The sequence below is a fragment of the Plecotus auritus genome (assembly GCF_963455305.1).
Source record: "Plecotus auritus genome assembly, chromosome: 12".
In the NCBI taxonomy this organism is placed as follows: Eukaryota; Metazoa; Chordata; class Mammalia; order Chiroptera; family Vespertilionidae; genus Plecotus; species Plecotus auritus.
The window spans coordinates 31,445,201-31,457,313 of record NC_137778.1 but is presented as its reverse complement, the minus strand read 5'-3'; the positions used below and the strand labels follow the sequence as shown (position 1 = coordinate 31,457,313).

General features: G+C 54.2%; 1 protein-coding gene across 14 annotated transcripts; it reads left to right on the top strand.

The window, feature by feature from the left end:
* Nucleotides 1-1,656: 1,656 nt before the first annotated feature.
* Nucleotides 1,657-11,990, top strand: CERS2 (ceramide synthase 2; the record flags this gene model as incomplete). Of its 14 annotated transcripts, none has more annotated exons than XM_080649484.1 (12): nt 3,430-3,459; nt 7,741-7,816; nt 8,064-8,237; nt 8,641-8,758; nt 8,966-9,084; nt 9,275-9,332; nt 9,435-9,485; nt 9,714-9,806; nt 9,998-10,126; nt 10,326-10,432; nt 10,557-10,710; nt 10,902-11,978. In XM_080649484.1, the coding sequence occupies 10 exons, from the start codon at nt 8,065-8,067 to the stop codon at nt 11,040-11,042; spliced, it is 1,143 nt and encodes a 380-aa protein (XP_080505610.1). In that variant the 3' UTR covers nt 11,043-11,978. The 14 variants fall into 14 exon arrangements, with proteins under 14 accessions (XP_080505608.1, XP_080505604.1, XP_080505603.1 ...); XM_080649487.1 differs by having other exon boundaries at nt 3,432-3,459; nt 7,741-7,836; XM_080649482.1 differs by lacking the exons at nt 3,430-3,459; nt 7,741-7,816 and adding an exon at nt 1,657-1,815.
* Between the last annotated feature and the right edge of the window lie 123 nt (nt 11,991-12,113).

The window sequence follows — 12,113 nt, the reverse complement described above, 5'->3', positions numbered from 1 at the left end:
CGATGAAAAGTGGATTTATTTTGAGAATCCCAAATGCACAAAATCATGGTTGCTCCAGGTCAACCATCAACATTGACTGCAAGGCCAAATCGCTTCAGAAAGAAGACAATGCTCTGCGTTTGGTGGGATCAGGAAGGTGTGGTGTATTATGAGCTTCTAAACTGTTAATAGTGATCGCTACTGGCAACAAATAATCAATTTGAACCATGCTTTGATCATAAAACCACCAGAATGGGCCAGAAGACACGGCAAAGTAATTTTGTTTCATGATGACGCACCATCACACACTTCAAAACCAGTTAAAAACATGTTAAAAGATCTTGCCTGGGAAGTTTTAAACCACCCGCCATATTCACCAGACCTTGCTCCTTCAGATGACCACTAGTTCCGATCGATGCCACACGCACTTTCTGAGCAGCACTTCAAAACGTAGAAGAAGTGGAAAATTGGGTCTCTGAATGGTCTGCCTCAAAACAAGTTCCATTGGGACGCTATCCACAAATTACCTGAAAGATGGGGGGAAATGTGCAGCTAGCGATGGACATTACTTTGAATAAAGCACTTTTGATGTTTCTCTTGAAATTACCGTGTTTTCTTGGATTATAAAATCCGCATTAACCGGTACACCTGGTAATGTATTTCGGTGTTGGCGTTTTCAAAATTTTGTCAGGAGCTTGTTGAAGTCTTCGAAAGCTTCTACCAAACCCTTGATTGAATATTTTGGGAGTTTTCTTCTTCTGCAGTTCCTTTTCTTTTACTTCTTCAGCTATGTGTTCCTGTTCCAGCACCAACAACTTCTCATTAATCAGTTCCTCAGAAACCGCCATAGGAGCTCCCCAGGGTCTTCCTCATTCACACCCAGGTTAAAGCTGTTTGCTGCCTCAATCACAGGCTTGTCGAGTTTTGCAACATTTGCACTAGGTACAGTGGTGGGCAAACTCATTAGTCAACAGAGCCAAATAGCAACAGTACAACGATTGAAATTTCTTTTGAGAGCCAAATTTTTTAAACTTAAACTTCTTCTAACGCCACTTCTTCAAAATAGACTCGCCCAGGCTATGGTGTTTTGTGGAAGAGCCACACTCAAGGGGCCAAAGAGCCGCATGTGGCTCGTGAGCTGCAGTTTGCCGACCACGGCACTAGGAGGATGTTAAGACTGCTATGAAGTCACTAGGTGACAGGAATTTTTCAGCTCCATTATAATGCTATAGGACAACTTTGTATATGTGGTCCCTCATTGACTGAGCCGTCATTATGCGGCACATGACTATACTTTGCATTGAATAATTTCAGAAAACACAGAAATTCCTCCTGGCAATTTTTCCTCTTGTAAGAAAATTTTTCTCTCCAGGACTCCTGGCACCTGAGTCCCTCTGCTCAGGTGTTAGCCAAGCTTGACTTCTTTTTGCTCCAACAGGTTTCTGTGTTGCACCAGCCAGCCTTATCCACTTTCCACAACGGGGGTCCATGTTTTTGCCCGCCCTAGAAGCCTGCCCAGATACCTAAATCCCAGGCTGCAGGCCTGGCGGTGTGCCTGGATGTGTCCTCTGCCTCCGGACACCTCAGCAGCCCTTATAGAGGAAGTGAGTCACGGCAAGCAGGCAGCTTGGGGCATTGTGGGTGTGGCTATGACAGCTGGGGACAGTGCCGGTGGGTAGAAGGGCGGTGGTCAAAATATCCTGGTCCAGCCAAGGCCTGTGTGTGTGTGTGTGTGTGTGTGTGTGTGTGTGCGCGCGCGCGCGCGCACGCACGTGTGTTAGTGTGTGACCCAATTATGTTGACGGAACTGGTGGCACCATTCTTATGCTGACTGAGGTGAGGTTTTCCCTTCTCCATCCACTTTCTCCCTTGTCTCCTGGGGGAGCGGCAGCACAGCCTCTTATCTTTATTTGTCAGGCCTTGGCAATCTAACTTCTGTCCCAAAACTTCCCCTCCCCACTGGGATCTTAAAACAAAACAAAAAAAAAGGTGAACAGGTCTTCAGTCCTGGGGTGGGGTGGGGTGGGGGGATGGTTTGAAAAGTTGGGTGAGGAACTTGGGAAAGCCTGGCACCCAGAAAAGCTGCGGGAGAAAAGGGTTCAGGAGCTAAAGGAGGGGAGCCAAGTAGGACAGAGGTGTGGGGAGGAGTTGGAGAGGAACCCAAGGTTAGCTGTGGCCCAAAGAGGAGGCACTGGAACCTTGCTGGAACCTTACTACAAAGCAGTTAATAGTCACATTTACTCAGTTGAATTCTGTTCTTTAACACAGATAACGCATTTCGGCGTTGGGGTTTTTAACACTTTGCCAGGAGCTTGTTGAAGCGTGTGGTTGTGTAGGAGAGGAGGAATCTCCCGGTGGCGCTCAAGGAAGGTAGAGGGAACTTTGGAATTGGCAGGTGGAGGGAGGGGCAGTTACCAAGGGGTCCAAAGACATAGGATTTGCTAATAAGGGAGTTGTTCAGCCCTGGGGCAAGGGAAGACGGGGCTGGAGGAGTTGCTGGGAACTGGCTGGTCTGGGGCTAAAAAAGGTAGAATCCTCTGGGCCGGTTTCAGGGGGAGGTGGGCCAACAAGTCCCATTCTCAGGAGGTGGGCCTGGGCCCGGGGTCCCACTGCAAAGAGCAAATGAACAAAGAGGATGGAAATCAGTCAGCTTCTGCCTCTGTACTTCTCCAGAAGGAGACTTTGGGGAGGGCCAAGCTCCCAAACTGGATAAGTGTGTGGGGGAGGGGGGTGGGGGAGGGGGTGGCGAAGGGGTGTCACACTCCTTCCTGAAAGAACTGCCAGAGCACCTGAACTTGACTAGATAAACCATGCAACAAGCTACCCCGAGCTTCTAACTGTGGCAATATAAAACCGGCAACATTTCATCAAGGTAAAAAACTGTTACCTCTCCATGCAATAAGTTGTAGCTCTCTTTCTAAACAAACCCTCAAACACATCTGAGTCACACTCTGCCCACACTAGGAGTCAAGGACAGTTTTCTAGGATGAACACGTTGCATCTTCCTGAAATACTGATTTTATCAGACTAAGTGAAAAACATTTTTTAATGTGACCTTGGGTAAGTGTGATGATGTAGATTGGAAACTCGAATACATTTTACAAAACAAAAGTTGGGGGTTGGCTCTTCCAGAGTCTACCAGTAGGGTACGTGTGCCACCGGGGGAAGGCTGTACAGCTCTCGGGTGGAAACGCTGTGGGTTTTATGGCGACGGTGCGGGTGGGGACGCCCTAGGGGTCGCGGGCTTGGCGCTGGGAAGGGCTGTCGGCCCTGGAGGGGCGCTCGGCCTGGGCGCCCTGCACTTGGGCCGGACGCCCCGGGGCTGCGCCCGCGGGAGCCAGGACTCCTTCCTCCCTCCGCTGCCCAGTGGGGCTGGAGGTGGGAAGTGTGGCAATCCGCGGTGCAGAGTTGGGGGGGGGGGGGGGCGCTGCCAGGCTGAGGTCTCGGAACGCAGTTGGAGGCGCGTTGGGTGGGGCAGAGGTATTGCCCCTCCGCGCTCCGGATCCCCGGGCACCTCGTGGGTTTGATCCGGGGTCCCCGAGGGCTACATCGCACCCCTGAGAGACAGAGGCTGGAAGAGCCTGCACTGCCTCCGGCGCGGCGATCCCAGTGGGCGCGGCCCGGGGGCTAGGGTCCCGAGGCCGGAGGCGCCCGCCCTCCTCGCCTTTCCCGGGCCGGGCCACAGGCCGACGCCCAGTCTCCCGGCTCCGCGGTGGCTCGCGGCCTTTCTTTCCCGGGTTGGGCTCGGCCTCTGCTCAGCTGGGCTCGGCGCGCGGCGGGAGGAGGAGGAAGGAGGGAGGGAGCGGGCTGGCGGCGGGCGGAAGGGGGAGGAGAGGACGGGCCGAGCCAGTCCGGAGGGGCCCGGAGCGCGGAGAGGAGAGACGGAGCAGCGGCTCCCGGCCCCGCCAGCCCCGCGCCGCCGCCGCCGCCGAGTGAGTGGGGACCCCGGCCCGGGATCCGGGGCAATGCGCGCAGGGTGGGGGGCCGCGGCCGTGGGGAAGTTGGCAGGACCGGGGGCCGCCCCGACGCAGCTCGCGGAGAGGCCCGGCTGGGCGGAGCGGGGCCCGAGGGGGAAAGGGACCGGGGCGCCAGGCGGGGCGCGAGGGCGCTGGGCCTCAGCCGGGCGCGCTCATGGCGAGGGCCTGGGAGGGCGCGCGGCCCCGGCGCCGCCGGAGGGCAGGCGGCCGGGCGCCTCTGCGTCCCGGGACGCGCCGCCTGAGCGCGGAGAGGCCTCCGGGGCAACAGGTAGGGGCCGGGAGGTGGGGCTCCGGGGCGCGGCGCCCTTTGTGGAGGGTTAGCAAGGCTGGGTGACTCTTTGCGCGAGAGCCCCGGGCGGCAGGGCCCCGCGGCGCTGGCCCGGCCTGAACGGCTCCCGCGGCGACTGTGGGAGGGGCGAGCAGGGTCTTGCTGCTTTTCCTTCTTACCGGCGCCCTGTGGCCACTCGGGAGGGCGGTCAGAGCGCCCATGTGCTTAACGGGAAACGGGAAGGAGTGGCTCAGGGAGTCCGCCCGGCCCCCCCAAGGGCAAGGCTCCTAAACCGTTATGGGGTGTGTGTGGCAGGGGTGGAGGGGGAGCCGCTGGAGAAACTGGTTTTCTGGACCACATCTTGCTAATGACTGGCCCGGAGGTTCTCTGGCAAGTAGGTTAATTACAGGTGTGTGGCACGAACTTTTGGCCTGAGTTTGGGGGTTTCTTTCTCACCCCAAGCCTGGCTCCTGGCATCCAGTCCTGGTCTCAGCCACCTGAGTTGCCAGGCCCCAGGCTGGGGGTTCTGAGAATCCTGAGGAGTGGAATGAGCCCCTCTTCCCAGAAAATCAAATCAGGGACGGCCTCCAGCTGGCAGTCCTCCCACATCTGTGTTGGAGGGGTTGCCATCCCACACCACTGTCCAGGGGATCGGGCCTGAATTTGGGGGGCTGACTGCACTTGTGATGGGGCGTCTAGGTGTGAGGACTTGTCTACAGAGACATCCTTCAGCGCCTGGTCCTGACCATACAGTGACCCTGTTCTAAAGAGTCTCTTGTCTCCCTTGGTACCCCACAATCCACTCCCTGCCCTGGGGCCTCTGGCCAGCCTTCCCCCTGGGAGGAAAGGCCTGCTTGTCTCCGGTCACTGGCCTCGCTGGCTGCTCCTTTACTGTGCCCTTCAGCACTGCTGCTTATCTGCCTCTCCCTGCCCCTTGGGGCTGTAGCTTTATGCAGTACGGGTGTGGGAGGGAGGTGTTGGGGTTTCTGGTGGGACAGTCTAGACAAGCCAGATTTGGGGGCCTGTCCTGCAGCCTGGAGCGGCGGCACCTCTTCACCCATTGCTCGCAGCCTTCTGGTTCACCACCTGAAAGGTTTTCAACAAAGAGGACTATCGGGTCCTCTTCCACTTCTTGTTCGCTGTTCCTCAAGTTTCCGTGGAAGCTGGGAGCTGTGGGACCCTCTCTTGTCACTCTTCTCCCTTGCTGATCCGATTATGTTTTCCTCAGTTATTCCTCCAAGCTCTGAGAGCTGGCGGGGCTGTTTTCACATTGGGTCTGTGAGTTTACTTTCTCGCAGACTCAGTCGTCTGCGCTCCCAGCACTCTGGGTGTACAAGCCCCCACGGGGACCCTCAGCCCCTTTTCATCCATCTGTGAAAGTCTGGGAGGAGGCGGTCAGGGTTGGGGCGAAGGGTGGGGACTGGGCTGAGCCGAGCTCAAGTTCCTGGTAACCCAATGCCCATGAAATCCCTGCTTTGCTGGCTCCACTCCAGCCTGTGCCTCCGAAAGTGGCTTCTGTGTCTCTGTGGCAGGTGTGTGTGTGAGAGAGAGACAGACAGACAGACATCCCCCCACACACCCCTTATTGTCTCTTCCTGCTTGTGAGGTGAGTGAATTCTGTGAATGGAAAAAATACCAGTAGGTGTGATTTTTCTCTAAGAGAAAATCAAGGGACTGCCCTGAGGGCCAAGAGGGCCTGGAAAAGCAGGTCGGCTCCCTGTCCTCAGCACACACCCCGGTTTCTTGCCCCAGCCTTTTGTTTATGGGATCCCTTGCTTGGCTTGGTGTGCTGGTGCCAAGAAGCCTCCAGGCTGCCACCTGGGCCAGGAGCAGACCTGTTGGTTCTGTGGGGATGTGTAAGCGAGGCCAGCTGGGAGCCCCTGTTGTCTGCCCTCCCCCTTCATCCCCGTGTTGAGTTAGAAGTCCAGACCCTGCGGAGTCTGGTGTCTCTCTGCTGGGCAAGGTGTGTGTGTGTGTCGGGGGGAGGAGGGAATGGGATAGTGCTCCTCTACTAATGGAAGGACTAGGCAGCAAGGGAAGGCTGTGGTCACAGAAAGCCTGAAACCAGGTGTGGGAGAGCCCCCATTAATCGCCATCTCCGAAGGCCTGACACATCAGGCTTTCTTGCTCACCGCTCACACCCATCCTCCTGCCGGCGCTGGAAGGAGAGAGGTGTATTTGGTCCTGGGCTGAGGGAGTGGCATTGTCCGGGCAGTTGTCCCTGACCACCGTCTGACACATTCTTTGCCTACCTCCCCAGCTCCTCACTTTCTTTGTAGGGATAAGACTGGCAGCAGGCATTCCTGGGGCACAGGAATCGGAGAGAGGGGCTCCTCCCTCCCTGCAGGACCTCTCTGAATCTTTAATCCTCAAAATGTTCCTGTCAAGAGAAACTTCCCTGCCGGTTTCCACTGACCAGGGTGGGGATGGGGGTCCAACATTTAGGCCTGTTTCTACCCTTGGCTGTCGATCTCACTGGAGGGCAAGTTGGACAAGAGACACATCAGTCCAGGGACTGGGTCAGGTATACTTCCTCACCTCCAGGCAGGCTAAGCAAAGGGGGGCAAGGGGAGGCGGAGCCAGGGGTGCCACCACATCTTGGCATTGTCTTGATCCTTCTCTACTGTATTTTCTACCACTTTTCCTCCGAAAAAAAGTGTGACTGTGTGCATGGTTGTGTGGGAAACGTTCCGTTGTGGATAACTATGTTTAATTTTGTTCAGTTGAGGGCTTCCATCTCTTTAATTAAATATTTATTCTGACGAAGGTAGAGAAGGAAGGGGCTGTGCCCTCGTGAGCCGAGGCCTGGAATGTGTGTGTGTGTGTACATGTGAGTACATACAAACGTAGGCACCCATGGGTGCTATTGGGGGAAGGCGGAGCTGAAGCTCCTTTGTCAGTGCTGACCTCTGATTTCATCTGAGAGAGGAGTGAGCTGGAGTGGGGACAAGAGGGTAAAGTCCTTGAGCTGGAATACCGACCCGTGACAGGCCGCGAGGGATTTCGCAAGTGCTTCTGTGGTGGGTGGGGGTGGAACAGCCGGAGGAGCTGCAGGAGGACTAGCCTGGCTCCGCTCTGCTCCGCTGTGACCTGTCTGATCAGTCTCCTGCCAGGGACACCCACTGGTCTCTAGTTCACAGTGGAGAACAATTTCTCCACTCTCTTTCCTTCCTCCCTGGTGCAAGTGTGGGTGGCAGGGACACGCGACCACCTTCCTTCTGTGTCAGCTTTTAGTGCCAAGGCCAGCCTGAATGGCACCACCTCTCCCTCCTCCTGGGGGAACGAGGGGCAGGGAGTCTGGAAAGTATTGCCCTTGCCATCCTGCCGGCGTTCACTGCTCAGCCCCAAGACTGCCAGGTGTACTGGTTCCAGCATCATTGGCTCTTCAGGACCATCTTGCTGCTTCTCGAAACTCCAAGCAGCCGCTGGCCCCTCCGGGGCCACAGACCATTCCCTTCCTCATTCAGAGTGTCCAGGGGGTCACTACCTCTCCTCGTCTCGACCTTTCTCTTTCAGTGGCGGAAAGGGGGAGACGGGGAAAGCAGCAGGTCTTTCCTGAGCTGAGGGCGCGGTGACGAGTCTTTCTCTGCAGGCTAGTGTTTTATTTCCTAGGTACGCCTTAATAAGCAATAGCTTCACTTTCCACCAGATCTCTTGGTCTGCTGTCTCGATTCTCTGGCCTCTGCAGCTTTGCCTTCACTTTGTTTCTGAAAAGACACTTCTGATAGGATTCTTCTGCTTTATGTGTAGGAATTGGGAGGCTTGGCATGGTGTTAATCTGATTCTCCCCCGTGGCTGTCCCCTTTAATGCCCTTTATATTCCCCTCCTCCTCACTCAGGATGCTCCAGACCTTGTATGACTACTTCTGGTGGGAACGGCTGTGGCTGCCTGTGAACTTAACCTGGGCTGATCTAGAAGACCGAGATGGACGTGTCTACGCCAAAGCCTCAGACCTCTATATCACACTACCCCTGGCTTTGCTCTTCCTCATCGTTCGATACTTCTTTGAGCTGTGAGCATACCAGCCCACCCCCATGCCTTCCCTGGCGGCCAGCCACACTGTTGCTTGCACTTCAAGTTTGTCTCTTGCTATTTCATTGGTCCTGTCCCTGGTGTTCTGGCCACCCAGGTCCCTGCCTACCGTGTGTCCCCCACTGAAGGCAGCATTGTCTTCCTGAGGGCTCAGCACCCCGGGCCCTTTCTGTCAATGGCTATTTGTTCTCACCCTCCACCCGGCCTGGTCACTTGTGAACACAGGCAGCTTTGTCAGCTACGAGCAGCCCTCGGAGGCCAGAGAGGGGATTGCCAGGAAACTGAGGCCCAGCATAAAGTTGTCTGAGCGTGCAGTCCTTTCCCCTCCCAGCTTAGGGGCTACCCAGACAGTGAGGTGCTTCTCACTCATTTCCCTTCCCCAGTTACGTGGCCACACCACTGGCCGCCCTCCTGAATGTAAAGGAGAAAACTCGGCTGCGGGCACCTCCCAACCCCACCTTGGAGCATTTCTACCTGACCGGCGGCAAGCATCCCAAACAGGTGAGCTGCAGACCTGCTTTAGGAGTTACTGAGTTCTAGTGGGGAGGGAAACAGAATGGGTAGGAATATCATTTCTGGTGGGTGAAGAGATGGGAAAGCAGGGGTACAGACTTAATACAAGGTTAATACTTAGAGGAGGTGGGAGGGTGAGGGCACTGCTGAGTTCTGAAGTGAAATGTGATGGATGGGCTTCTTCCCTACACCCAGGCAGAGGTAGAGCTGTTGTCCCGGCAGAGTGGGCTCTCTGGCCGCCAGGTAGAGCGCTGGTTCCGCCGCCGTCGCAACCAGGACCGGCCCAGTCTCCTCAAGAAGTTCCGAGAAGCCAGGTGGGGGAGGTTGGAGAAGCAGAGGAAAGTCTGATGTATCTTGCTGGGAGGGGTGGGCAATGGCTGTGTGCAGGGCAAGATCTCACTCAGGCGAGGTCAGTTTGGTTCTTCATGATATTCCTGAGGATCTCTGGGGTACTTGGAGGGTTGTGCCCTTCTCCCACCCCACTGTTTCCGCTTCCTCTTCCAGCTGGAGGTTCACGTTTTACCTGATTGCTTTCATTGCCGGCATGGCTGTCATTGTGGATGTGAGTGGGGATTGCTAGGAAGTGGGAGTAGGGTCTTTGGCAAGGTGGGGGGGGGGCATAGAATTTGGGTCCCTCCTTTAACCTGTCATCATCTCTCTGCAGAAACCCTGGTTCTACGACATGAAGAAAGTTTGGGAGGGATATCCCATACAGGTATGAGATGGGGTTCTGACTTCCTTATTGGGGGTGATGAGGAGAATCAGTGTAGCATAGGACTAGGATGCTTAGAGATGACCTCTAGAACACATGCCAGAAGGCACTGGAATTATGGTGATAAACTCATCTCGGCTGCCAGCAGGGCTGGTGTTAAGAGAGGGGAGACCTTGGATCCAGTCACTCTGGGGCCCCTTATCTAATCTCTCATTCTCTCCTCTCTCCCAGAGCACCATCCCTTCCCAGTATTGGTACTACATGATTGAACTTTCTTTCTACTGGTCCCTGCTCTTCAGTATCGCCTCTGACGTCAAGCGAAAGGTGGGTCAAGGGGCTGTGCCATTAAGTCTAGAAGCCAACATGAAGCTGTGATGAATAGCCTTGACTTGGATTTCTGGGTGCCCTGGATGGAGCTGTGGGATATGGGGAACTAAAAGTGAGGGGGAGGAAGAAGGGATAGTGGGGGCCGGGGAACAGAAAAAGGTCCCCTGGAGCCTACATCTTTTCTGCAGGACTTCAAGGAGCAGATCATCCACCACGTGGCCACCATCATCCTCATCAGCTTCTCCTGGTTCGCCAATTACATCCGAGCGGGGACTCTCATCATGGCTCTGCACGACTCTTCCGACTACCTGCTAGAGGTCAGGCTTTCTGGACATTTCTTCAAACCCAGAGACCCTGGTGCAGGTTCCCTTGTCCCTCTATCTCCTTTTGGGGTTTGTGTGACATTCCTGGGACCAAGGAGGTGGGGGCACGGAGCCTGCGTGGTAACGGGTGTATGTGTGAATGTGTACGGGCGAGTCAGGAGCCTATGATGACGGATGGGGGCTGTCTGTGCAGTCAGCCAAGATGTTTAACTATGCCGGATGGAAAAACACCTGCAACAACATCTTCATCGTCTTTGCCATCGTCTTCATCATCACCCGACTGGTCATCCTACCCTTCTGGTGAGTAGAGGCCAGACTATACTCCTGTTCTCATGAAATCAGAAGTCTTGCCCCACCCTCCCGTTTATCTCCATCTTAACCTCTTCCTTTCTGTGTTGACAATTCTCTCCCTTCCCATTGCCAGGATCCTGCATTGCACTGTGGTGTACCCACTGGAGCTCTATCCTGCCTTCTTTGGCTATTACTTTTTCAATTCCATGATGGGAGTGTTACAGATGCTGCATATCTTCTGGGCCTACCTCATTTTGCGCATGGCCCACAAGTTCATAACTGGAAAGGTGAAAGCCCTCTCCCTATTTTGTAGGCTCTACTACCCTCAACTCTAAAAACTGCCCAAACTGCCTCCCATACCAGCAACCCCCTAAAAAACTACTGTGGGGCCCTGGGAATAGCTGGAACAAGCCCACACAGAGAGGCAGTATTTAGGCGTTTAAGGACATCAAGTAACCCTTCTTATCCCTTTCCACAGCAGGTAGAAGATGAACGCAGTGACCGGGAAGAAACAGAGAGCTCAGAGGGAGAGGAGGCCACAGGTGGGGGAGGAGCAAAGAGCCGGGCCCTAGCCAATGGCCACCCCATCCTCAACAACAACCATCGTAAAAATGACTGAACCATTGTCCCTACTACCCCTCAGATTAATGTGTAAAGCCAAGGAACTATCCCCACCTCCCCATAGGGTCACTTTAAGCTCTGGAGAGAAAAGAGAAAGCCAGAGGAGAGTTCTTCTCTGTGCCCCCCACCCTCTGCTTGTCACCCAGTTGCCTTTAAACCAAATCCTAACCGACCTATCCCCACGTCTCTACCTGGGGAGATTGGTTACAGTCTTTGTTACAGGGGACGGTCTATTTCCAAGTTATCCTTTCTATTGCTTTCAAGACCCTTCCTCAGCCCTGGGGGTGGGGATTACAAACTCACATTCCTTATCCTTCAGAATTTGGCCCTAGCTGTTTGCCTTTGACTCCCTGACCTCCAGAGCCAGGGTCGTGCCTTACTGTCCCATCTGTGGGCCTCATTCTGCCAAAGCTGGACCAAGGCTCACCTTTCTAAGCTCCCTAACTTGGACCAGAAACCAAAGCTGAGCTGACTTTAACTTTTTCTTTCCGAAGATGCAAATGAACTAAGTGTAGGAGGGTACACATGACCCTTACCCTACCTCTGCCAAAAAGTGGGGGCCATACTGGGGACTGCTCAGACAGTCTTTGTGTTACTTCTCTCTGCCAGTTGTCCCTGTAGTCACAGGTCCAAGATCTTACTGCCTCCTTTCTCTGGCCTCTTCCCCTGGGCTAGTTGGTTTGGAGTAGAATGGCAACTAGTTTTTTTTTTGTTTTTTTTTTTAATTTATTAAACATTTGGGGTTTCGGTTTTAAAGCCAGAATTACAACTAGCACCTGGCATTTTAGCAATGGGACCACTTCAGACCAAAATGTACTGTTAATTTTTTTTTAAAATAAAATATATTGAAGATTAAGTAAAACATGGCAACAAGTGTCTGAGATATTAGTAATTGAGAAGGGGATCAACTAAATAAACTAAGGTAGTCTTTCTCATGCTTTCCTCACAGTTACATAATTTCTTTTTAAAGTTTCACATGGCAAATAAGAAAAAGCAACAGTAGAGAAGGTAGGAGATTAATGACAGCTGCCCATTGCGAAGGATGGGGGAAAACAGATCCCTCATAGAG